General features: G+C 34.1%; 1 protein-coding gene across 2 annotated transcripts in view; it reads left to right on the top strand.

Annotated features, from left to right (window-relative positions):
• Nucleotides 1–27678, top strand: part of SMC5 (structural maintenance of chromosomes 5) — a 265998-nt gene that overhangs the window by 43811 nt on the left and 194509 nt on the right. For both annotated transcript variants that reach the window (XM_085816785.1, XM_085816786.1), the window contains exon 4: nt 21709–21834. In XM_085816785.1, the coding sequence (XP_085672911.1) occupies nt 21709–21834 (126 nt within the window). The remainder of the gene's footprint in view (nt 1–21708; nt 21835–27678) is intronic.

The raw sequence follows: 27678 nt of genomic DNA on the forward strand, positions 1-27678 counted from the left end.
TTCCGCTATATTTGATTGCGGCCGATACGGGACCATTTTTAAATGACGTATGCCCAGTTTTTGGCACATGTCTTCAAATATATTACTTACAAATTGAGGACCATTATCCGATATAACTTTTAGGGGCGCCCCGTATTTTAAAATATATTTATTTAAAATAGAATCAGTAACTAATTTCGCGGAGGCTCGTTTTAAGGGAACAATTTCGGTCCATTTACTAAAATGATCAACCATAACAAGGAGATAGCGACTTTTATTTAACTGACTTTTTGGGAAAGGGCCCAATAAATCGATGCCAATTATTTCATTTGGAAATTCGGATTTAATACTATTTAGAAACCCGGCCAGGCGGAAATTAATATAATTAACTGCTTGACATGTTGGGCAGGACTGGACATACGCCCTTGTTAACTTTTGCAGTTCAGGAAAGTAGACTGCCTCGCGTACGCGTTGGATAGTTTTTCGAATACCAGCATGAGAAGCTAAAGGGCTGTCATGGAGCTCCTGCAGGATATTTAATCTAAGACTAGCTGGGATAACAGGTCGAAATTCGTTGTTGGAATTCGTAGTTTTTGTATAAAATAATAGACCATCTATTAGTTCGTAATGGGCCGCCCTATTTCTTATCGCCACAATATCTTGGTGGCTAAAATTTTCAGGATCCTTTAAATAGTCATAAATACTTCCAAACTCAGGATCCTTACCCAATTCGGTTATTACAGTTTCTCGGGAATTTATTGTACATGCTGTAAGCATTGCCATCTTTACGGTATTGCCTTGTTCGTGTATTTTAATCCTTGATAGGGCATCTGCTACGATATTTTCCTTTCCAGGGGTATGCTTGATTACCAGATTATATTCTTGCAGCTTGAGTGCCCATCTTATTAACCTTGGGGATAAATTTTTCCCTGAGTACAATCTAGTTACCGCCGCATGATCAGAGTATACTGTTATCGGCGCCTTTCCAAAATAGACTCGGAACTTTTGCACTGCTAACAGAACTGCAAGTGCCTCTCTCTCGGTCGCGGAATAGTTTCTTTGTGTTTGATTTAAAGTTCGGCTAAAAAATGCCACGGGCTGCTGATTTTGCGAAAGTACCGCTCCTACCGCATATTCCGAAGCATCCGCTGAAATTTCTAAATTCTCATCTTTTTCAGGAAATTTCAACACAGGGGCTTGCGTTAATGCTTGTTTTAATTTTTCGAAAGCACTATTGGCTTCGGCCGTCCACGAGAATCTTGCCTTTTTCCTTTTTAATTTTAACAATGGCTCAGCAATAGCTGCAAAATTTTTTATAAAGGACCTATAATATGAACAAAGTCCTAGAAAAGAAGAGAGCTTCTTTGCCGTGTTTGGAGTCGGATACTTTTGTACAGCGATTATTTTTGATTCATCTGTCTCGATCCCTTTTTGAGATATTTTGTAACCTAAATATTTTAATTCAGGGGCTGCAAATTTGCACTTTTCGACATTAACTTTTAGACCGGCCTCATTTAATATAGAAAACACCTGTCTTAAATCCTGTACATGTTGGTCGAGATTATCACTAGTAATAATGATATCGTCTAAATAGATAAATGTGGACTTTCCAAGAACAGGTCTTAACACAATGTCCATGCATCGCTGAAATGTTGCCGGGGCCCCTGAAAGGCCAAACGGCATACGCAAAAATGCATAAGTGCCAGACTTGGTTATAAAAGCAGTCTTAGGCACGTCCTCAGGCCTCACCCCTATTTGAAAATAACCAGTCGTTAAGTCTAAAGTCGTCATAAATTTGGTTGATTTTATGTTCCTTAAAATTTCTTCTATGATCGGTAACGGATATACCGGATATTTCGTTATGGAATTTAATTTACGGTAATCAATAGCGAATCTCCACCTTTTTGGATGCTCCAAAGGATAGTCATTATTTTTGTTACATAAAACCACCGGGCTAGCATAACTACTTGAGATGGGCGTTATGATCTTTTTACGTAGCATATCGGTAATATGCCATTCTATAATTTTTTCCTTATTCTTATCATACCGGTATGGTTTTTGGCGAACTGGCATTGCATCTCCGGTGTCAATACTATGGTTAGTAACCTGAGTAAATCCTGGAATATCACTAAATAACGAAGCAAATTCACTTACCACTTGTCGGATTCTATCTTGCTCGTCATTAGGCAGGTGGTCAAGTTTTAACATCGGCGGTTCAGCGTTTTCAGTACGAACTGGTTTCATTGTCAGCTTAAGGGACGCTTCATTAAAATCCAGCGTAGCTTGTGCTTCTGAAAGAAAATCTATTTCTAAAATTAAATGTGCTTGCAGATTCTTTACTATAAAAAACATCACCTTTATTTGTTCGTCCTTGATACGGATATACAAAGGTACTTTACCTACGCACTTACATTTTTCTCCTTGTGCCGCTAACACTGTCGTATTATCCGAATTATATATGCGGTATTTGCGAAAATACTTCCTAAAAAACTCTTCTGCCACACAGGAACACTGCGCGCCGGTATCCAGGAGTGCGGTGGCTGGGATATTATTCACCAAGACTTCAATCTTCGGAAGAGTCAAATTTTTCACCATTACTGTATTTAACTTGTAGGAAGAGGGGTTTTCGTGGCCTTCAGATTTCCGCACCCTCTCGTTAGCAGAAATCCGTTTTAGTTTAAATTTTTTTTTCCTTTCCGTGCTTTCCTTCTTTTTCCCTGGCCTTGAGACTTTTTTCCTGGGTTGCTATTGAACTGTCGACGTTCGCCGGCTGTTTTTGAATGCTCGGGTTTCCTTGCCCACTGATTCGCTTTTTCTCCGTAGCCGTATGCTTGAGTTTGCTGTAGTCTTGGCGTACCAAATTGGTTTCGCTGTTGATATTGGCGTCTTCTTTCGACGTCCGCCGTTCTTCTACTTTCAAACTGGATTGCTAGCTCAAATAACTTTTCCAGTGTAGTCGGATTTCTTAATTCAATAAAGTCTTGCACTTGGGGCAGTAACCTCGGCAAAATCACTTGAATTATTTCAGGATCCGGACGGTTTCCATACAAGAGCTTGAAAACGTGAATTTTTCTTAAAATAAAGCTCAGGAGGTTTTCGATTCTTTGTTGATATATACTGAAAAGTTCCGTTTCTAATTTCGCACGATCCCTTACAACAGGGAAGGCTTTTAGTAGGGCAGTCTTGAAATTTTCGTAAGTATATGTGGGACTTCCTGCTTGACCCAAGAGACTTCTGCCTATACATTTGAACCAGTTAAGCGCTTGGCCCCTCAAAGTGCTGGTAGCTAAGGTAACTTTTTGAAACTCGTGCACGGGGTAGAGCATGAAGTGGTCATCCAATTTTTCCAAAAAACTGGTTACTGGTGAGTTTCCGTTAAATGTTGCTTCTGGTTTCATCGAAGCGCGCATGGTCTGGACGATGTAACCAAATCCTTCCAGGGCGGCAGCTGGCATTTCTGGATTCTGAGCCATTTCTGCAGGCAGCACAGGTTCTTCTTGAAACTCGGCCATGGTTATTCTTCTTCGTTGGGCGCCACTATCAGGGTCAATGTTCCTTCTAACCTTCTTCGGGAACATACAAGGACCTGACTCGGAACAGAGAGCTTACTAAAGCTATGTTCACTAATTGTGGTAAGTAGACAGGATACAGACAAAGGGTATACAAAACCCTTTATTTTTCTCTATATACAATAACTTCCGTACTTCGGAATACACTGACCCGCCACTTGGGGTCTAACGTAAAAGTATAAAAAATAAAACTAAACTCTAATTTAACTTTAGAATAATACACGTGGAAGATTGGCCTTATAATAACAGGAAGCGTATGTAGCACAGAGACTGTGAACACTACAATACGTTTAATTTATCAAGAGGATTAAAACCTCTGGCCTGGAAGGCAAACAGCAACTGCGTAACTTCTAAGGTAAGCGGCCTGCTTTGACTCACTGCTTCCTCTCTCTCGCTTGGCAAAAGGCCACAACTTAAATACTTGGCGTTCGCCAGACAAACTTTGCATAAAAACCTTCACGCTTATAATTCTGGCCGGAAGTAGAAAATAAGAAGTGATAGTAAAGATTTAAAATAAAATAAACGTTAGTAAAACTTAAGATCCTTACAATCTGACCAAAATTCGGAACTCATTCCACTATCGTGCAAGATTGCACATACATTATTGAGAGCTGTCTGATTAAATCTCTCACAAACTCCATTCTGTTCTGGAGTGTAGACATCTGTAAATTCGTGCTTTACACCATTTTTATTACAATATGACCTGAATTGATCATTATCATATTCTCGCCCATTGTCAGTCCTAAAGTATTTCAATCTAAGGTTCAAAGATCTTTCCGCACGTGCTATATGCCTTTCAAATACTTCAAACACCTGACTTTTCTCCACAATGGGGTATACTACCACATAACGAGAATATTCGTCAAGAAAGGAAACGAAATAACGTTCACCATTCCTACCTGGAATGTTAATAGGTCCCCATACATCAGAGAAAACCCTTTCAAGCGGTCTCTTTACTTGAATACCTTCTAAGGGTCTATAGGAGATTCGTCTTTGCTTATTGATTTGGCAATGTTCACAAAACAAATTATGTGAGTGCTTTAACACAGGAAGACCTCGAACTGAATGTCTCTTACTAGTCCTGACAATAGTATCATAATTTATATGACCAAACCGACCATGCCATAATTCACTATTATTATGCTGAACTGTGGATGCCTCAAATTTTACAGATTTGCCCCCCTTTTTGATTATTTTCGGGAACACATGATAGTTACTTCCTATCAACTTAGCCTTGTACAAAGTTGAATTCTCATCATCAGTAACTTTAATTTGCCCATTATTACCATAAAATCTTGCTCCATTGATATTCACCCTAGGTCCAGATATTAAATTTCGTCTTAGTTCAGGTGAATATAACACATCTTTAAGCAAAATAACCGTATCCCCAAATTTCATTTTAACAGTACCCTTCCCATGAATTGGAAAAGTTACCCCATCAATAGCTACTAGCATATTCTCATTTTTCACAGGAGAAAAAGTATCAAACAATTCTCGATTTTTACAAAAATGATGAGATACAGCCGTATCAAAAATCCAACTATCATCATTTTCTTCCACATTGTTAACATTGGCTTGAGCTATAAAATGGGATTGTGCATGGGAATTATTTTTACTTTTACTCAACTTGGGTTTATTCTTACACTTAGAAGATGTTTTATTACTACTAGATACAGCTGAGGAAACAGAAGAAGCAGGTGAGGGTGATCTGGAAAGATTACCTTTCATTCTACAGTACTTTTGAATATGACCTGGACAGTCACATTTATAACACTTAAGCCCTTTAATCTGCTTAAATTTGGGTTCACAGTGAGTACTTTGAACTTCTATAGTCTTATTGGAGTTTTCCCTATCTATCTCTCTTAAATTAAGACGCGTTTCCTCTGCTAGAATTTCAAGTTCAACATTTTTAAAAATGAACTTTTCATCTGGCCACCTCAAAATATTCTGAACTACTTGATCAAATTTATCTGGAAGGAACCTAAGAAACTGGAAACATATATATATGTCTCTTACAGCCTGATTAATATCAGCTAACTGTTCAGTTACGCGTTTTAATCTAGAAGAAAAGAAACTAATACTTTCATTTGGCTTGATTTTGCAATTTAAGAACTCTGAAAACAGGGACATATGTCTTGACCGATAATCTGGCTGGAAATATTTGGCAAGCGTGTTCCATGCCACTACCGGGTCATCAATTTCACATATCAAGTTTCTATATTCAGGGCTTACATTCATATAAATTAACGATAATGCCAATCGACTTCTATTTTGAAAGTCGGCAATAATTTCTTTTGCAATACCCTTAACATCATCTAAATCAGGACATTTTTCAATACCTTTGACCAAAAGCCATGCATTTTTTTCATTCAAGACAAACTTCATATCTTTGGACCATGTAAAATAATTACATGCATCAAGTTTAGCAATATTATGCATGACGCTAACAGTAGCCATATTTGAATTTTAACAAAAAACGCCCCCCAATCTCTTAAGTCCTAAATTAACTTTAAACTTCAAAAGTCTGCACTAAAAATAACTCAGGAGCTACTGGGCCCATAACCAAAATGATGCTAAAGCAAAGTTTAAAGTTTAAAGAAATTAAACATTTAGCAGTAGTAGCAATGAAAGCTCCCTGAGATATGTTGTGCAGACAGTGAAGACAATAAAAGATTTTTAACTTAACCAATTTATTAACAATATAATAAAGAATAAAAACACAAAAATAAATGTCAACAATATTAGAGTATTAGGAAAAATATAATATAGTCATCATTCATCAAATATTTTTTTACCTGGTCTTCAAAACACTGGCATTCTATACAAAAAAATGTCCTAAACAGTGACTATGCGGCCTAAAAATAAAGCTGGCTACCCATTCAATAAGTCCATAATCAATGGTCAAGAAAAACACCTGAAAATTTAAATGTGAAAACACTTAAAACCGGCCTAACTCCGTTTGCACAAGGAGTTGTCGCCGCTCACGTATTTTTAATTCCGCCTTCATTGAAGAAACATGGATGCCGCCCACGGCAGTCACTCACAGGATAGCCTCTGGAACCGAAGAACTTTAATCTGGAACCATCATCTCGCAAACCGGAATCAAGGCATTTTTTCACCGGACTGCATGCATCCTTTTAAAGGGGCTGGAAACCGCTCACTCAACTGCCGGGAAACCAGGAACTAGAAGGGTTGAGCCAGAGCGACGCGAGATACTTATAGCAGAAGTAGGAATGACGTCATCTCACGGCAACTAATCAGCTATCGGCACGAATCGGCTTTTCAGATGACGTAACATTGTTTCGTTTTTGCATCTCAATTAGGTTGAAACAGTCCGTTCTCAATGCAAACAGTGGCAGCAAGAAAAAGAAGTAGAAGTAACTACTATATTACATTAAAAAATAAGGACTAAACTAAATAAACATTTCAAGGAGGAGAGATGATGCAGTAAAAGGTTTAAAAATAAGCTATATTTTCCAACAGATAAACAAATTTCGGAACGGTTAGATAAACAAAGGATATGGCTTTATCCATATTTTGTAGCAATTCGTTTTTTGTTTGATGGACATCGAAACATACTTTCATTTTCTAGATCCTTTGGGAGCTCCAGCATCGGAAATTCTATTTGACATAATCGAAAGTTTAAGCGTACTTTTATAAAATTGCTCTTACAGTCTGCAAAAAATAATGAGCCGGATCCGATTCGAAGATTAAGGAACAACGCAATCATCAACATTAACTGAAATAGATAATTAGATAATTTTAGCTTATACCGTCCGTTATACATTAAACGCGCACGCGAAAACGTATTCTGCGCTTGCGCAAACGCATATGCGCAGTCGTAAATGTCTTGCGCGCACGCGTAAAACGCCTATGCGCATGCGTCAACATGGCGCATACGCAGAAAGATTTTAGCTTTGAGGTCCGGATTATGGGTGTCCGAATTAACGACTTTTGACTGTATAATACTGTTTGTAAAAAATGTGAAAATTAAGACGGATAAGATAAATTATATACATTATTTACATTATATACAAGTCCTGGTAGCATTTTAATATTCATAAATTAGTATCAATCATATGAACTGCAAAGGGCCTTAGCATTCGATCTTCGTATAACTCATAATGGAAGGTACCGAAATAGCTCAGAGTTTCGCACTCAAGGGCTTTTGTGAAAAAGCGTTTATTAGTTCGTTTGAGATATTTGTCTAGAAAGTCCAACTGGGATTAAGCATAGGAATAGGCATCCTTCGTGATGGTTGCAGCTACATAGAGCTTTTGCCATTCGTTCTAAAAAGCCATTGGCATTTTGCTGTTGTAAAAAAAAATGTAAAGGCAAACTATTTTGTTTGCCGACACCCGGAGGCGTGAAATGCGATCAAGACCGAGGTCTGCCGTCTGGGGTGTGGAAAAGGGGCTAGGTCACAAAAACGGAGTCGTGAGTCCAAGAGTTCTAAAAATGTCTTGCGTAAATCCATCAAGGTGGTGAGCTCTCAGTCGAGCTCTTCGTTAAGGGTACTAACTAATCATCAGACTCTGCAAATTCTATTAGTCTTAAGGCAGCCTGGAATCTTGCTGCTAACTTCGCTGCGGTGCTGTTGGCCGCTCTGATTTTTTCAATATTTCCTATGATTGTACTTAGGAACTTCCTGATTTTCCTATCCTGTAGCCAAGAAACTGCTTCTGAAAGTTCATCTGGAGGGAGCTGGATACTTCCTTTGACCTTCTCACCATAGGAGATTCTTGTAACTCTCTTTTCCGGCACTGTATTCTTTCTGATAAGTTGCGGGAAATCTGCTGACATCGGAACTGGCTCCTTGGGTCTGGTTACGATATTTTTCTTCTCGAAACGTTTTCTATACATCTCACATCCTCGATATGAGCTCAGATGAGCCTGACTTCAAAAAATGCAGGTGCGCTTTTCCTCATCTTTTAAGGTGCATAGCTTACTCCTGTGGGCCTGCCCACATTTACAGCATCTTTCAGGGTTGGAACATAGGTGCTGAGAGTGACCATACTCTTGGCACCGGTAGCATTGCCATGGTCTTTTCCTCAGCGCGAATTTTTCAGTCCTTACATTCAGTCCAAACATGTTATTCACATGATGAATCGCAAATTCCTCTGCTGTCTTTTCCTGTTCAACATAGTAGATAAGTAACTTTTCAGATTCATTTTTCCTGCTTCTCCGGAATTGCTTTACTTTGGTGACTGGGAAATTTCTTCTTTAAAGTTCTTGCATAATTGCCTCTTCCTTGACTGAGTTGGGTAAATTCTTCACCACTCTACGGTTTCTCACATTGCAGCTGGGAAGAATGGTATGGTATACTTCGTTCTCTTAATATTTTTGTCATCTTTCTATACTTCTCCACAGTCTTAACATTTACATAAATTGACTTTACTTTTGTTTCTGCTTCGAACTCATTCGTGCAGTTCTGAATAAATAATTCGTGCACTTCCATCCAACCAGTCTTCTGCTGTAACACGTTGGGTGGGGGCGTTTCCTTAGTATCTTTGGCTCCTCCTTCCTCTGGTTTTCCTTCAACATTGAGAATTTCAAATCTGTTTTCCTTCGCTACCTCCATCAGCTCTGCCGTCTGGTTCAATTTCGCTATTTTCCTTGAGGTAACCCATCTACTACCTTAAGTACTAGTCTCAGAATTTTTCTTCTCAATTGCCAAACCTTTTGTTTCCACAATAACTTCTCCTCCATCGACTTTAATCACATCAAACATTCCTTCTATTCCATGAGTTTTTATAATTCCCAATAATCTATGCTTTTCCTGTTCCTTTGGTGGTTAGTTTCAGCCATTTTCTGCGACGTTCCTGATTCTGAGTCCATCGCTGTTTTTACCTTTTTTTGGGCCCACCAGCGGCCGAGCAGTAAAGTCGCAGAACACTGGTAGTTCGGTCCGAGGTTCGAATCCCGCGAACGGGCTGGCTGCATGGGCGTTTTCATGGTTTTCCCTATGTGTAACGTGTATACGAGCCAGTTTCCCTTAGAAAGTCCTCGACGAAGGCATCCCTCCCCTTAGGCAGATAGCCCTAGTGTGCTTTACCGTAATCTCAATAAACCAAACCAAACCTTTTCTGATTTAATTTTCTTTTTCCTTAGAGACATCAGAAAGTCCTCCTTTCTTAGCGGAAATGCCTTGTTTGAATAGAAAGAGTTTATAGAGTCTCTTTCGCTAAATTTGTCATTATCTGAATCGCGTGGTGTACTAAATAAGGACATTGTTTACCCGGCGGTAACTGAAATTACTAGTAAATTCACTGTCCACCTACGTGACTGGAACAGTACAGAACACGATAAGAATGAGCTGCAGCAAACCTACACACTCCACGTCTCAGCTCCGAATCATTACCTGAATATCTGGGATTAAGCCAAAGTGATGTGAGATACTTATACATGAAGTCATCTCATGGCAGCCAATCAGCTGTTGGCACGACTCAGCTTTCCAGATGACATAACCTCGAATTTCGTTTTTGCATCTTAATTAGGCTGGAACAGTCCGTTCTTAATACAAACAGTGGCAGTGGAAAAGAAGTAGGAGTAACTGCTATAGCCCTTTAAAATAAGAACTAAACCTTATTTATGTAAAAATTAGAATTATTTAAAGGAGGAGAGATGATGCAGAAAAAAGGTTACAATAAGTCATATTTTCAACAGATTTATATATAGCTTTGTTCTAATATAGGTATTTTGACACAAAATTGGAGTTTTTCTGAAAAGATATGCAATTTTTTTTTTCAATATTTCAATTCTATGACTCAAATTATGCTTAAATGTTAGATTTTTGTAAAATTTGGTTCAAAATTTATGGAGAAAAATCAAAAATTTATCTTGGCTAATTTTTTTCAGTTTGCACCAAGAATAATTTACTTGGCAAGGTTCTTAATTTGTAACATTTTCCTTTTTTTCATTGTGCACATGTGGAAAAAACGTAATTGTTCATGCTTTCAAGTAATTTTAACAAAGTGTGTAAAACACATTTGGTGTTATTACCGCTAATAACAAATATACCAAATTTCAAAATGCATCAATATGTAAATTCATATATGTCTTACGAAATTTTGAATGAAAAGCTCTAATTTTTTTCAGGTGAGCTTAGAAATACATCTACTTTAAGATGATGGTAGAAACTTTGTTGTTGTTGCTTATGCTCACTTGTCTGACATAGTCAGCCCAAGCCCTTAAAATTCCTCATTGCAAGGAGTGCTAGAATACGCCATTGGCAATAGCCTTGATCAGAGGACAGTGCGATTTAGCTCAGTTCCGCCTCCAATTTTGACGGAGAGCACCCAGGAGGGGAGGTGTCCGTGGATCTTCCACTTCTCTACCCTTCCATCGAAACAAAAGAGAGGACTTTCGGCTCGCCGCGTATTTAGAGTGCCGTCGTACCGCACTGACACTATACATTTACAAACATCCATCCCTTCTCCGGGATTTGAACCTGGGCCCTTCTGCGGGGCAGTCAGCGACGCTAACCACTATACTGGTTTGGTGGCTCGGTAAAAACTTTATAGGTTATAATTCAAAATTTTTTTGAAAAATTTATACAAATTATTTAAAAATTAATCGTAAAAAATGGACGAATTTTATTTAGAATGAAACTTAATTTCAAAATGTGAAAGGAAGAATCATATTCAATTAACATTGAGGAGCTAAAATTTTGAGAGCTTATTTTTTAAAAAACTAAAAAAAAAAAAAAAAAAAAAAAAAAAAAAGGGCATGTCATTTCAGAAAAAGTCCAGTTTTGTGTCAAAATAGTACCTCTATTAGAACAATGCTATTTATATAAATCTAATACATATCATAAGTCGTGTTTTCAAGGCATGAAAAACTTGAATTTCGTCAATCAGCCCAGCAGGACAGGAGATATAGAACTGTCCCCCCTTTTTTTGGCAGAGTGTACAATTTTTTTTTTTTTTATGTATGTTGAAGGAATAGTTGAATTTTATGTTGCTTATTTTTATGTTAGTAAGTATCTTTAAATGATGCATAATTAATATATAATAAAACACTAAATCTGTATTAATGACCTCTATTCCCTAACTCTGCATGCATTGTCGCATTAATCATTTCAAGTATTTCCTGGTGTGGGGAATCCTGAATCATATTGTTAGATTGGTTTGACACACCACAGCTACAAAGTTGCTGATCCCTGGTATATAGAGACTAATTTTTTATGATTTAAAGGCATTTAAAATTAGCTTAACTGTTGAATCAGCAAGTAACAGAAGAACAAATTGACAGTGTCTGTCATTTTCTGCTCTACATTTTCTGTTAAATTTTAAATCTCCATAGCAAGCTAAATTTTTTTAGCCCTATTTAATGTAGTAAATGCATGGGACATAATACATCCCGAGACCCTAGAAAAAGGTTAAACCATTTCCAGATTCTTGATGGCTTTTGGCTATTCTTAAGTGCATATAGGTTTATATCAATATTTGGCTTACTTCTGTTCTCTGAATCACACAGTGCTTCTGACGATCCACTAGATGCCCTTTTCAACAACATATCCACCTTCTACTTGCAAACATTTTGTCTTACATGCTCAATCTAATCATACAGTCTTTAAAATGTCTGTCTGCTTCATATAAGGATTAACCCTTTGACGGTTATGGAAATGAGCAGTTTCCATTTACTTAATTTGCACAGCATTAGGAGTAAACAGTAGTCGAAAGTGGCAGCTGTTTTCCCCCGCCGTTCTTCCGAAAATGTCACCTTTCTCTGGCGATGCCGTAGATAGCTCACCTCGCGCGTTTTAAAAATTTCTTAAAGTATTTGTAGTACATAAATAACAGTTTTTACGTACTTTAAAATAATTATTAAACAGTAAATTATAAATGATTATAACCAATTATATAAATAATAATAGTTAATTATAAATATAAGACAAATATTAAATTGAAAGGACTAAATAAATACAACTAATGTAAAACTTTATGAAGCACAGTATAAATACAGTAATTACCTAAAAATCTTTTTGTGTGTGATATACTTTAAAACATGGAATTGCACATAATGGGGCATTACAGTCTTTGCAATACGTACGTGTTTCAAGGCGAATTCTTTTTCCATTAGCATCATTTTTGCTGCAACATACCACACATCGTCTAGTAGGTTTTTTCTTTTTTTCTGTAGGTGGAATATAATCATGAAAGTGGCGTGCTGACAATCTTAAAGTATTCAAAACTGTTTCAGCAGGTTTTAATTTCAAATGTCTATGAGTGTGATATTTCTCAACAATTCTTTCAGCTAGTTCAATTCTGAATTCCAAATTTGATTTTTTATTCCCCCTTTTTTTTCCACAGCTGAAAAGCATTAAAAAATGTTATGTCCAATAAATAACGAAATATTTTCTTGTAATATTTCCTTTGTCGAGATTGGGTTACATTATAGTATCCAATTTGTTGATCCATGCGATCTACGCCGCCCATCGTATTATTATAATCTAAAGCAATCTTAGGCTTCTCTATTTCCACATTTTTCAATTTATTTGGGACTTTTACGATTTCAGGATTATGAATTGAGCTTATAAAATGAACATATTTTTTATCTCTCCATCGCATGATCATCATCTTGCCTCTTTGATAGGCAAGTAAGTCTCCCTTTTTAAGCTTTTTTGTTTTCAGTTCCTTTGGTAGATCTTTTCTGTTAGGTCTTAATGTTCCAAAAAAATCAGTTTTAGATTTCAATAACATTTCCCCTAACTCGGGAGAGTTGTAGTAATTATCCATAGTAAGGCAGTATCCTTTGTTTAATAGTGGCTTAGACAATGTCAAAACTACCTGAGTAGAAAACGAACATTCTTTATTTTCTTCAGATATATCTGTGCTTTTACCGACATAAATTATAATAGACCACACATATCCACTATGAGATTCACATAACATAAACATCTTGATACCAAATCTGGCCCTTTTAAGAGGTAAGTATTGGGTCCAAGAAAGTCTCCCTTTATACAGCAATAGACTTTCATCAATACATGTGTCTTGTTCGGGTGTATAAACTTCCGAAAATTTTTTCTGTAAGTAATTTAAAACGGTCCATATTTTTTTTAGTCTTGGCTGAGGATGAGAAGAATCAGTGCTTTCATTCCTATCAAAATGAATAAATTGCATAATAAGGTCAAACCTTCTCGAACTCATGATGTTAGAAAAACTAGGAGTTTCAATTAACTTTCTTTTTGACCAATACATTCTTACAGTTGGTTTTCATAATTATTCCTTGCAAAATTAATATTGCAAAAAATACTCTCAATTCATTTGAATTAGTTTCACTCCAATGATGAGTTCTGGAATGTTCTTTGCTCTTAAATTTATTTAAATTTTCAGCAGCAAAAATATTGGTTTCCGTAACAATATGATTTATAATCTCATCAGTAAAAAACAGCTCAAAATACTCTAGTGGATCAGAAATATTTGTCACGCAAGCTTTCATGCCTACATCACCAGTAAAACTAAATCGGCTAGGAGTGTGAGAATTTGAATCAATTATACACCACTGTCGAACACTCGAAAAATCTTCCTCATTGCTTCAATCGTCTTCTGAGCTTGAAATACTGTGAACAAAGTTTTCATCAGATTCAAAACTTGATAAGCTTTCTGTATCACAATCATAATCATCATCATAACTATCTAACTTTCGCTTTTGAGCCATTTTACTGTACAAACGCCCTAAAAACTGTGCCAAAATACGTATAAAATGAACAGGGTCAAAAAAAAAATCCACCTTCATTATGCAAGGAAATTCATGGAACTCGTACTGCCATCTGTAGACAGTAAAACTAACTAAATTTCGCGAGTAGCATTCGTTTGAAACACAAACAATCAGTGCAGAATAATAATGGCGAACGAAGTCAGCTCGTCATCGCGCATTGGGGAAAAATTTCACTACGCGGGTAGTGCTCGTTACTAACCATTTCGGTCAAAATCTTGCTCCCGAGCGGAACTCGTTTGCGCGCATTATGAAGCACGATTCGATTGCGAGCTGAACTCGTTCATAACCATCAAAGGGTTAAAAATTGACCTTGTAATTTTGTGAGGTACTTGATTTTTAATATACTATGTGGTTGAGGTTTCTATTTTGTAATCCAGTTCCTTCAGGAAACACAATTTCTCAAAACTGTATAATGGTATTTTCTGAAGTCTTTCTTAAAGGCAGGAGCTAAACTATCATGAGTTGTTTCATAAGTTTAAAGATACAGTGGTACCTCGATATACGAGTGTTTTGAGATACGAGACGTCGAGCGAGTGATATTTTAATTGAGTTGAGAGCAAGATTTGAGATACGAGGAATCGCACACTACACCGCTGCACACGGCCGCAACATGCACGCGCATGTTGGTGTCATGTGCAGCGTCTAACAGTTTCTCCCACCTCAGACTAGACTTGTTTCTCTGGGAAAATCCATGGGTCTGGAGGTGGATGAGAGAGATGTGAACGAACTCGTCGAGGAGCAGTCTCAGGAGCTGACAACCGAGGACTTACACGATCTACATTTGCAGCAGCATAAGGTGGTTCAAAGAAAGATTAGTTTTGAAGAGGAGCCAGAGATGGAGGAGGTTATTCCTATAAGAGATATAAAGGAGATCCTGGGAATGAGGGAGAGAGTTGTAGAGTTCGTGGATAAAAATCACCCCGAGAAAGTTCCAGCTGGTCGTGCATCGGAGTTGTTTAACGAAACTTGCCTAACTGATTTTCACAATATCTTAAAAGGGAGAAAGAAACAAACCTCCTTGGACAGTTTTTTTTAAATAATCTGCTGGTGAAAATGAGCAAATCGTGACGAAAAAAGCGAAGACCAGTGACGAAAATTAAGCGCTTGTGTAAGCACTTCACTTTTTCTTTTAATTATGTTTTTATAGAATAAGTATTTGTCATTTATAAATAAATGTTTCTTCTTGTAAATACATTTTTCTTATTCAAAAACTCTTAAAAAAAACAACAACTGAGGTGGTGTTTTGAGAGCTGGAATGGATTAATGGCATTTCAATTAATTTCAATGGGGAAAATTGCTTTGAGATACGAGCAATTTGACATACGAGCAAGGTTACGGAACGAATTAAACTCGTATGTCGAGGTACCACTGTATACTTTATCTGAATTATGGCTTCCTTTCAAAAGTCTTCACGAATTTCTGTATACATTTCTTCATTTGAATTTCCATTTATGTAGGACATCACAAAATCTAACTGGTGATGTTTTAGTTTTCTACAGTGTATACTAAAATAGTTCATATAGAATTTAATCTAATAACTGGGGGAAAAATTTCAGTGAAGTCAAAACCAGGGATTTGATCACACCGTTTTGCAATTTGCTTAGCTGTATATTTTTAAGTTCTGCTGTCTTGGTTGCATTTTAGTTTAAGTATGCATTTAATATCAAAAACCTTTCTCATTTTCAGGTCTTTATACAAGTTTTCAAGTTTATAATGAGAGAATTATATTTTGATAGCATTGCATTATGCCAGTTTTCAGCGTATGGACTATTTAAAACTTCTTTGCAGTATTAATGTTTTCCTGAACATTTTAAATTTCATCATTTTTATTTTTTAATTTTAAAGTAATATTCTTTTTTATGTTTTCTGGGTAATTTGTTTTTATTTATTATTATTATTATTTTTTGATGGTCAGGCCCCCTTATAATCAAAATAGGAAGTACAGATTTGCTCTTAATGTACCTACCTACTATTATGATTAAAATCATTTTCATTTTCCTCTCCATGTTCAACATCATGGGGTGAGTGCTTGTTTTCAAGTGGTGATAATAATTCATCACAATTTTCATTTTCATTCATTCATTTATCATTTTCTTTTCAGGGACCAGAGGTGAGAGGAATTTAAAATAAAATCTAAATCATTACAGTGGTTTATGTACTCATAAATTTTACATTTTTGTTTATTGTTATTTTTCATGAACCAGAATCCTAAATTTTATACACTTTTGATTAATCAGAATATCCAATAAAAAATACATTCCTTTTTTCCCGCTTGTGGCTTTTTATGTAGTGAAAGTGCTTTTTTCACCAAAAGTTTGGAAATTAGAAGCAGCTGTCACTGGGCCAGTCACCACATCCTGGATTTTTTGTTTTGTTTTGTTGTTGTTGTTGCTTAAGTCACATGTAAGGCAATGTTTTTGAAGCAAGCCATATTGCCAGCTTCAGTTCAGAACTTGCTGGGCAGATTTTATTGTGATAATAAACATCATGCCTTTGAGACAAAAGTGAGATTTTTCTTTTTCACATGCACCTTTCGGAGCTGGATTATATGCAGCAGTTTGTGTGTTTTATTCCTGCATCATTAAGAAATTTATTAAATTCTTTTCTTAGATAGTCTAACCCATTATCCATTTGGAGAACTTTGATTTTGAAATAAACTTTAAGCAGAAGTTATGAAATCTATAAAATCTTCTTTATTCTTAAATTTTAGAACAGGGGGGGGAAGAACATATCAAGAATTATTGTCAATAGAAGGCATAAAATTAAAAGAGCTAGCAATTGATTTAATTCTTATGGGGCCAGAATCAGAATGAATATCATTTAATAATTCATTACTTTTGTAGTTAGATTCTATTCTGGTCTTTATTAGTTTCTGGCTGCAGAATTTTGCCATCTGCATAATATCGGTGATAATGTTTTATCATTGGCATGGTTTCGATTTGTAATTTTTTTGTGTCAAAATAGTCCTTACTTATCTTTTGAATGGAAACTATATTTGCTGTCATTATCAGTTTCAGTCGACTGAACTTAGCTTATTCAAGATTCGTACGGTCCTTAAAAGTCCTTTGGTTTTTTTTTCGGAATTGATTTTCAGTCCTAAAAGTTCTTATTTCAGCCAAAATCGCCAGAAGGTACTTAATTTTAAGCATTATGGAGGAATATTTTTGGTGATTCACTGATAAATATGGTTGTATTTGAATGGGTTCATGGGTTATAATTGGTTCTTCTTTCTAATATAAATGGTGGGATACTTGATTTCTGAGCAAGAAGTGAAGCATAAGCATTTCAAAATTATTTTATTTTTTTTCTAGATGTTGAACAACTTTTCTCTTTTGGGGATGTGAATTCTTTTATGAGATGGTTCTAAATTTGATGAATTATCAGCATTTTGGTGATTTTAAGATAAGTTTCTGTAGAAAATTTTTAATTCAGAAATCTGGGAATTTTTTGTAGATATTTTTCAAAACATTATAACATTGATATATTTTATTAAAATGGTAATATATTGTTATTGTATTCAAGAAATAACATTAAAATAAAACATTTTTATATTTTGCTGTCATATTATAAAGTGACATTTGGCGACTTATTATACAATATTTTGAATCTGAAAAATAAACAAAGTAATAAAGGTAAAAATATATTTCAGGGTATCCCTTGGCGAAAATTGGTGATTTTTTTGGTGCCATTCCTGTTTACGTCATATGCCCTCCCCAGTAAAATGGCATCCAAAACATAATGCAATAAAACATGATTAAAACAAAAAATATATAATCTTAATAATCAACATTTTAAATCAAACAAGGAAATAATGTAAGAATGGAAATGCATGTTATCTAATCTACGCGGTACAAGAGGGAATATCGACTTACCTTATTTAAAAATTTCTATTCCTTTGATATGTTTGAAACACAGAACTTTTTAACATCATCCAAAAACTATTTAAAATTATCTAAACTAGAATCTGCATACTGCTGTTGCCACATTAATCTTTAAAAGCAAAAATGAAAAATATCTCCTGTACTACCAGACTGTTGGTAGCATTTCTTGTGTAAAGCACAAAATAAGCAGTGTTCTTCCTAACCAACATCCGTACCTAAGTAAGCCCTTACAAATATTTTCCCTTCAGTCAAAATCACCGCAATCACGCATTACAACCAATCACATCATAACAGGGTTTCCATAACATTCAACTACTCAGGTTACCATAAATGAAGCAACAACTTGGCAATAATAATGCAAGGGGTACCCTAAAATATAGATTAACCATAATAAATGCTATGAAGCTCAATTTACAAAACAATTCTTAGCAAAAGCAAAATAGCTATGCAATTAATTAATGTCTTCTTTTACAATTTTTCATGATAAAAGAGTTTTTCTCATGTAGTTGTCTCAGAATATTCGGAATTCTTACAATATTCAGTAGTTTTCTCTATAAAATTAATTTTACCTTTTTCTTTTGATCCCCCCCCCCAAACTATTTCTGGCTTTTTGCTGTTACAGAATTGGTAATGGTAATTTTTCTTTAGGATTTTAGACATTGCAGCTTGGAAACGTTTATATGGATTTGAAGGTAAGATTTATAGACCCACGATTCTAGAAGATTCCTGAAAAATGTCTTCATGGTATCAATGTGTAATGTACTTTACATAAAGTTCGTTTTGAATTTCTTACTTTTTAGAGAATTTTTGGAAAAACAGTGAAGACACAATATTTGAATAGTCTTCTGGTAGTAGAAGTCTTTTTCTTAATATGTTTATCTTCCCTTTATTTTCTCTAATTTTCACTAGTCACAAGCTTAGAAAATATCAAAAATGCTTCTAATTTTATCTCATGGGCAGGCATTTATAGAAAGGAATTTTTCTATTAATAAAGAAATTGAAAACTGGACATTTTAAAAGGATTCATCTTATAGTCTCAATGCATCATACACAAAGCTAGCACTAGACATTTTCCCACCTGATGCAATCTCTGTGGATCCTTAATTCTGCTGCCTAGTTGTATTCCTAAATTTTGCACCTAGTGCCTTCCTAAATTCTAAAAGTTTTGCCATTTCTAGATTTTGTTGCTTGGTGTGTCACTAAATTCTGAAAATTCTGCCACACCGACTCTGTAACCAGCCCTTACCATGTGTCATTTCATATTTATTCTAAATGTTCATATTAATAAAGAAATAAAATTATTGGCTTTTTCTATACATTCCAAATGCATTTAGTTTTTTAGAATAACAGAAATCTTTAATTAAATCCAAAAATTCCGAAATGAAGAGGAAACATATTGAAGAAAGAAACTGAATCAATAAAAAGAAAAAAAAAATATTATTCAAAGATATTTTCAGTTGTTATTATGTAAATTAATCAGTTGTTTATAATTACAGCCTTTACTATAACTTCCCCTTTCCGTTCCCTAATCAGAATGCTAATCACTTAAATAGTTTTTAAACTGAGGTTTTGGAATTGTAAGAGAGAGTGCATTGGTCTCTACTTCATGCTGACATTTGAATTTGTTAAGATGATAGAGTTACTGAGCTAGCTTAGATTAAAATTAAATTCTGTAGTCTTTGACTATAAGGCCATATTTTGAAAGTTTGAATTTGACTGTTCCTGTTTAGTTACATCGCCACGAGCTGTATTTAATTTTGCTAGCATAAGAATATGCCTTTATGTTCTAAATTTGTTTTAAATAAGAGGTTTATTTAAACCTTTATCTGACTTTGTAATTACTTTCAGACAGTAATAATTTGTTTCACGTCTGTCAGGGATCAATATCATAAATTACATGTATTTTATACTTTGTGATTTTAATAGGGCTTTTTTAACAAATATTGTTAAAAAATAAGTAAAATTTAATAGTGCCCATGTAAATCCATAATAACTAAGGTTATCTAACTACTGAATTTAATTATTTATAACTAACTGCTTACCCTTAAAAATTATTAAAGCGAGTTATTGCCTTTCATTGATCCCTACTGTGGTCACAAGATAAAAAAAAAAAAATGTAAAAATTTATATAAAACGCATTTTTCACATCTAGTGTGACTTAATACAAAACAACCTATCACCTCTGGTGCTTTTAGTGGCTTATTGAATTTTTAATGTATATTAACTGGGTTGCAACCGGCGGAACTCTACACGAAGCTACTACGCTAACTGCATCAGACAAAGCCTAACTAACTACCAAAACTTGCCAACTGTGCCTACATCAGGCCTTTCAGGTTTGTTCTGACCAGCAGGTCTCTCTCTAGGCAAGCAGCTGACTCTCTCTAGCCAGTCTTTTGTTATGAGTCATTATGATTTTACTTCTCATTGTAACATATACCACTTGAAGTCTGACTTTTGACTTCCTTCATAGAGTCTTGATAGATACTGACTTCATAGAGTCTTGCTTAGTAAGTCAAACTGTTGCCAATGGCTTTTCGCAGTAATAAGAATTGATACCCCATGGTATCAACACTGTCAGGCAGAGCTTGAGGATAAGCATCAGTTTTGACTAAAAGCATAAATAGCACAATAATTAATTCTCAATATGGCATAAGCAATTTACTAATCTAGACTGAGCAAGTATGTGACCCCCCCCCCAAAAAAAAAGAATCAACATGAAGTAACTGTTAGTAAAACGTAAGTAAAATTTCACTTACCATCTTTGAAATTTGTCCAACTATTATAGGTGTAAAATATTTAATGCTACTTGATAAAATTCATAAAGTTTATTTTACTCTTAAACTTATTAATAATAATGCTCATAGGTCCTTAATTTTTTTCATTAATGGTCCTTAAAAGTACTTAAATTCTGTGTGGAGATGCATACGAACCCTGTATGGGGTAGTTATACAAACACCATCTTTCTTTTTGAAGAATATTTCTGTTTTAAAGAAATAATATAGTTGCCTTTTTCATCTCTAGGCAAATAAATTTGTTCATGAAATAAGGGGGAGGAGAAGATTAGACAAAAATGATTGCACGATTTTATGGTCCAATCTTTGTTATTGTTTTTTTAATAATGGTTGCATGAGTGATGCTGATGAAGACAGACAGTTATTGTCAAGACAGAAGCCAGACAAAGCTGATGTCACTTGGCATAAAGAAAATATACGAAAGCAAAATGTGCACCAATTGGTGCTCCAATAGAAAAGTATAGAAATTTCTTTTCTGTTTAAAAATGATTTGATAAACAAGTCTGGGATTGTCTTGCAGGCATAAGTTATATTGTTACTTGTGTTGTATAATAATGCATATTTTAATACTTTTTGTTTATGCCAAAAGAAATTCTAACATTTATGCATTGCTTGTCTTATCTTTTTGCTTGATGATTAATTTTGATTTTCTAAATTTGTTTTCATTTTATTATAATACTTTGGCAGTTTTATGCACTTTTTTATGAGATAACTTTAATATTTTTATGTGTGTGATCACGTGTTCCTTTGCTTATTAATTAACAGGTATTAGAAACTGTGAAAAAATTCAATATTGATATGAGCAATCTATGCCAGTTTCTACCTCAAGAGAGAGTTACAGAATTCTCAAAGATGAATAAGAGTCTTAGACTAGAGAATATGCTTCAAGCAGTTAAGTATCACATTGTATTAATACAATCATTTGAATAGCAAAACTTACAAATTATATCCATTTTTGCATTATATTTAAGAATTATTTTTTTAGTATTTCTCATATGGAAAAAGAGTAAGTTCCTAATCTCATTGTAAGGCATAAATTGCAATTAAGAGCTTTGTGCCTCAAGTTACACTGTAGTACATAAAATTAATGTGACTGGGGAAAAGAGATGTGGTAAAGATATGGGTACTTTTTGAAGGTACTAACATCAGAAAAAAAAAAAAAAATCTATATTTTTTTCTGATGTTAGTATGTTATGTTTCTGATGTTAGTACGTGATGTTAATCTGATGTTTCTGTATAAGATGAGTTATAAGGACCAGATAATTACTGTATATTCTGGTGTATAATGTGCACTTTTATACAAAAATAAGATCAAGGTTTATGGATGCATGTTATATGCCAAATATAAAAATGGTCATAACTTAATAACCTTAAAAAATTACCAATATCGGATAACGTGAAAAATTCGTTATTTTGTTATATTCATCTTCCATTTTATCTTCAGTCACATCATAGAGTTCTGTTTTTTTCCCTCTTCACCATCACTGTTACAGTGATCCATAAATAGATAATCATCTTCTGTTTAATCTAGATTGTTAGATGTACTACATTTTTTAAATGACTTTTGAATTATGTTGGGTTTAATTTCGTTCCATGCTTTTATTATCCACTCACATACTATTTCTAGACTGGTGCGACACATTTACCTCTTTTTTGTAAAGGTTTTTTCACCTTCTAATGTCCATCTATTTTACTGTTGTTTCAAATTTTCTTTGAACGTTTTATTGATACACACATCTAAAGGCTGAACTGATGGTGTTAATACACCTGGAATAACAGCCATGGTTGTATTATGCTCTTTCACCAGTTTCTTCGTATTGTCCATTAGATGGGATCTGAACATGTTTGAAACTAATGCCTAAAGCAAACAAATTGTACAAGATGAAACTACCAATCACTTGAAGAAAAGAAGGAGTTCAGCTGAAAAATTTGAAAATGAAGTACAGCTGATTAATTAAGTATTTTGTCAAAAACTTCAAATAAAACAAATTTAAACACATTGCATTTAACTTACTTCTAACTACTGGCCTTAAATTACTTTCCATAAGAAACAGCGCTGAAACTTCTTTGAATTTACCAGAGCATTATAGATGGCTTTTATATAGTTAAATCGATAATATCCACAAACACCATAATTCCATTGATAACATGTTCATTCATTAAAGCCATGGTTTCTTTAAAACTTTGGTCTTAACTATTTGCAAAGCCACAGAAATGTCTGTTATGGTGGACATAAGAGAGAGAGAGAGCAACAGAGACATTGATTCTGTTTGGTCAATGCAGTGGATTGGTGTTGCAAGTATTAATACATTTTATTCTTGGTAGGTTTTGAGGTTTATAATTAAGATCATAGTATTGCTTTAGCATCAAAATACAGTACAAAGTCAGAAATCTGGAGGTCCATTATCTGGAATGACCACCGGACCTCAAAACCACCAACAACGTTTATCCGGACCTCAAAACCACCAACTACGTTTTTTTGGAGGCTTTACACATGTGCATTTGATTCCCTCCTCCGGGCATAATAAAATATCTAGAGAGTTCCTAATCTTAATTTCACTTTGACACTAAATAAAATACCTTGTTATTGAAGAAACAACCATTTTAGCATAAATTTGTATGATCAGTAATTTGGCTCTGTTGCTGTGTATTTGCTTGGCACATATCTCAAACCGAAACATTCCACATAGATACATCATTGATCTGACGCCAACCTGGTGAATCATTATTTATTATACTTTTATTTCATCACTGCATGTTTATCAAAACATGACAATTCGAGTAGACTCGTGTAGCAATGCCTAAACAATTTTTTTTTTTGTGTTAGTAATTGCATAATAAAGCAGTATGGTAACCTTTTATGTTGACATTACACTTGGTGATAATTACAGATTTAAGTTAAATGCGCTAAAAAGTGTTGACGAGGAAATATTTTTCAAAAATTTCTGTCCATATGCTAAAAATAAATTTTGTTGATGATACTCATAAACATAAGATTACATTTAGGGCTATTTGAATGAAGAATAACTGATTTGTTATTCTCATAAACCCAAAACCAGCGCCAGGGCTCGTATGACCACGCCGAGTTGCAGAATAACAGAACCCACAGAGACTGTATCATGCAGTAAGATATATAGTGCTGACCCTCAGTAAAGCTTAAGTATATGTGGGAATTTATTTATTCACAACTCTGATAAGCCTTAAGCATGTGCAAGAAATAGACATAAGTATAATAAATAACTTAACTAATACAATTCAGGCTTGATTGTCTCAATGTGTGATAGAAGCGAGATAAAATTTAACAGAAAAACTTGTCGTTAGTCGCCAAGCTCATGATGCCAAATATGTATAGTGAAGGATAGCTAAATTTGATGATGATAGCCGCTAATTTTAAAGGTTTGCGGATATCACAAAACAAAGGTGAAATTTTTCAATTAATGGATTTTGTAAAGAAATGTGGAGAAGTGGTAATAAATGAATTTGATATAAAAGAAGTTTTTCATTGTAATGACAATGCTTCTCAATCATCAATCAATTAATGAATGGCGAAATCTGTAGTATGGTTCTAGATCCAGAAAATTCTGCTACCAATAGTGAAGGGAGTGACATAGAGGTTACTGAAAACGAGAAAATTTCAATTGACAACTTAGTCGGAATTCTCGAAACAGCAGTTACAGAACTTCAACAATGTAACTGAACAAGAGATTGTGTCTGTCTACAGAATTAAAGAGAAAGTATTAGCACAAAAGAAATGAAGCAACTTAAACAACTTGCACTGAAAGAAATGTTTAATAAGGTAAACAAATAAATATTAAGCTATTTTTTTGTAAATTTTGATACCCTTTAGATCATAAATACTTCATTATTTCATTAATCGTGATTTCATAATTTTAATTTTAATTTCTACATGCCATCTCACTAGATTTAAACTAATGATCTAATATCTGGAAAAATCCCAAATCTGGAAATGCCGAAGTCCCGACGAGTCCGGATTTTGGACTTTGTACTGTATATTTCATCGTATAATTTAAAAAGTAAGCTTGAAATGTTCTGGTGTGCATTATGCGCCAGATATAAAAATGTTAGATTTAAAAATAAGAAAATGATAAGCATACAAAAATTACATTTCTGCATAAACCTAGGTGTTTATTTAAAAGAAATGACATACTACTTTATGAACTTAAAAATGCTCATTATCGGATTATATGAAAAGTTCGTCATATTCATCTTCCGTTACATCTTGAGGCACTTTGTTGAATTCTAGTTCATCTTCACCATCACTATTACTCTGATCCATAAATAAATGATCATCTTCTGTTCCATCTAGATTGTTATATATTCTACATTTTTTAAATGACTTTTATGTCGGATTTAATTTTACTTCATGCTTTTATTATCCACTCGCACACTTATTTCTAGACTGGTGTGACACATTTATCTCTTTTTGTCAACTTTTTTTTCACCTTCTAATGTCCATCTATTTCACTGTTAAATTTTCTTTGAACTTTTCATTGATACACACATCTAAAGGCTGAACTGATGGTGTTAAAATCCACCTGGAATAACAGCCATGTCTGTATTACACTCTTTCACTAATTTCTTATTATCCATTAGATTAGATCTGAGCATGCCCCAAATTAAAAGACTTAATTCTTTAAGAAAACATGATGCTTTTGTCAAGTATTTATTATCCACAATTTCAGACTATTTTTTTTTCAATCCATTCTTTCTCTTGAATATGAAAAAAACAACATTATTTGGGAAATCACATTTGATATGAAACATTACTGGAGTTATCCATAGTTCTAATAAGTGACAATAAATATTTTTTATGTCTTTACAGTTTGGTAACATACTTCTGGAAATTTATCAATTTGTTGTCCAAATCTTTCAGATGCTTTTGTGGAACTTGTTTTTTTCTCGCCGAATTAAATTATTCCTCGCCATAAATCAACTACACCAACTCAAAGTTATTTTAAAGTTTTCACTTTTAAGTGCATTCTTTTTTTTCTTTCTTTCTTTCTTTCTTTCTTTTTTTTTTTTTTTTGTAATGATTAATCCATTCTGATGATTTTATAGAACTTGCTTTGCAACATTTTTTTCTAGGATAGGTCATTTCCTTATTCCTTTAAACAAAGTGCATTTATTCTTTGACATATTAATTTTATTGTGAATTAATATGCCAAAGATTTTTCTTCCATTCACGTATGGAGCTTTTGCCAACACGAAACATTCTTGCTGCAGCACAATTTTAATTTTCTTTCAAAAATTAAAGAACTTTGCATCTAAAACCAGCAGTATGTTTGTTTCATTTTGCAGGAGCCATATTTACTATTAAAAAGACACTCGATCAACTGTGTTTCAACTAAAGGAGTAAACATCTGACTTCTAATTCTGTCAATTCATTCAGGTTGGAAATGCATTCATACCCCAAATTATGTGCCCTTTTCTCGAAACCCTTTAGTAGCATTCTTCTTCACATCTCCATTGAATACAACAAAGCCTCTTTGCAGAGTTATTTATTCTGTCAAACATTTCTCTCCACAGCCATATTGTTCCCTTTATTGCTTGTCAGTTCGGTATACTATTGCTCGAAAGCTTGTGTAAAATCTTTGAATTAATGACTTCAAAAAATAAGAGCATTGCACATGTACCTTTCAGATTTCTTCTCAAAGAAAAGGTTGCATGTTATACTGCGAATACACTTAAAAGAAAAATGTGGTTTGAAATTACAGGTGCATATCATGCATAGGTGTATGTTATACACTAGAACATATGGTGCACTGCACAAAAAAAAGGGGGGGCAGTTTTATATCTCCCATTCTACTAAGCTGACAGAGGAAATTCAAATTGCATTTTTCATGTCTCCAAAGCATGACTTATGATATATATTAGATTTATGTATAGCATTATTCTAACATAGGTATTTTGACACAAAAGCGGACTTTTTCTGAAATGACATGCCAATTTTTTTCCATATTTTGATTCTAGGACTCAAATTATGCCTAAATATAAATTTTTGTAACATTTGGTGCAGAATTTACGGAGAAATTCAAAAATTTAGCTTGCTGTACTTTTTTCAGTTTGTGCCAAGAATAATTTACTTGCCGAACTTCTTAATTTATAGCAACCTAATTTTCCTTTCCTGTTTTGCATTGCAGACAAGCGGACAAAAGTCATCTTTCATACTTTCAAATAATTTTAACAAAGTGCGTAATCACATTTGGCATTATTATTGCTCAAGAAAAAGATGCCAAATTTCAAAATGTACCAATATGTAATTTTATGTATATCTTAGAAAAAATTGAATAAAAAAAACCCCTAATTTTTTACAGGTGTGCCTAGAAATACATCTACTTTAAGAGGATGTTAAAAATTTTATAGGTTATAAATACAAACATTTTTTCGAAACATTTATAAGAAATATTTAAATATACAAATTTCAAAAATAAATAAGAAAAAATGTGCATATTATATTTGGATTAAGCCTAAATTTCGAATTCTGGAAGAAGGAATCAAGTAAGTTTAATAAAAAAAGAGATATTAATAAATATATATCCAATTTAATTAACACTGAGGAGGTAAAACTTTGAGAACTAATTTTTTAAAAACTATTTGTGTGATTTTTACAAAACTTAGCAGTTTGGCATAATTAGATGTATATTTGGAATATGGAAAAAAATTGGCATGTCATTTCAGAAAAAGTCCGTTTTTGTGTCAAAATACCTATGTTAG

The sequence above is a fragment of the Stegodyphus dumicola genome, chromosome 5 (assembly GCF_044657685.1).
Source record: "Stegodyphus dumicola isolate Sdum_Otavi_A_Nest chromosome 5, ASM4465768v1".
NCBI lineage: Eukaryota > Metazoa > Arthropoda > Arachnida > Araneae > Eresidae > Stegodyphus > Stegodyphus dumicola.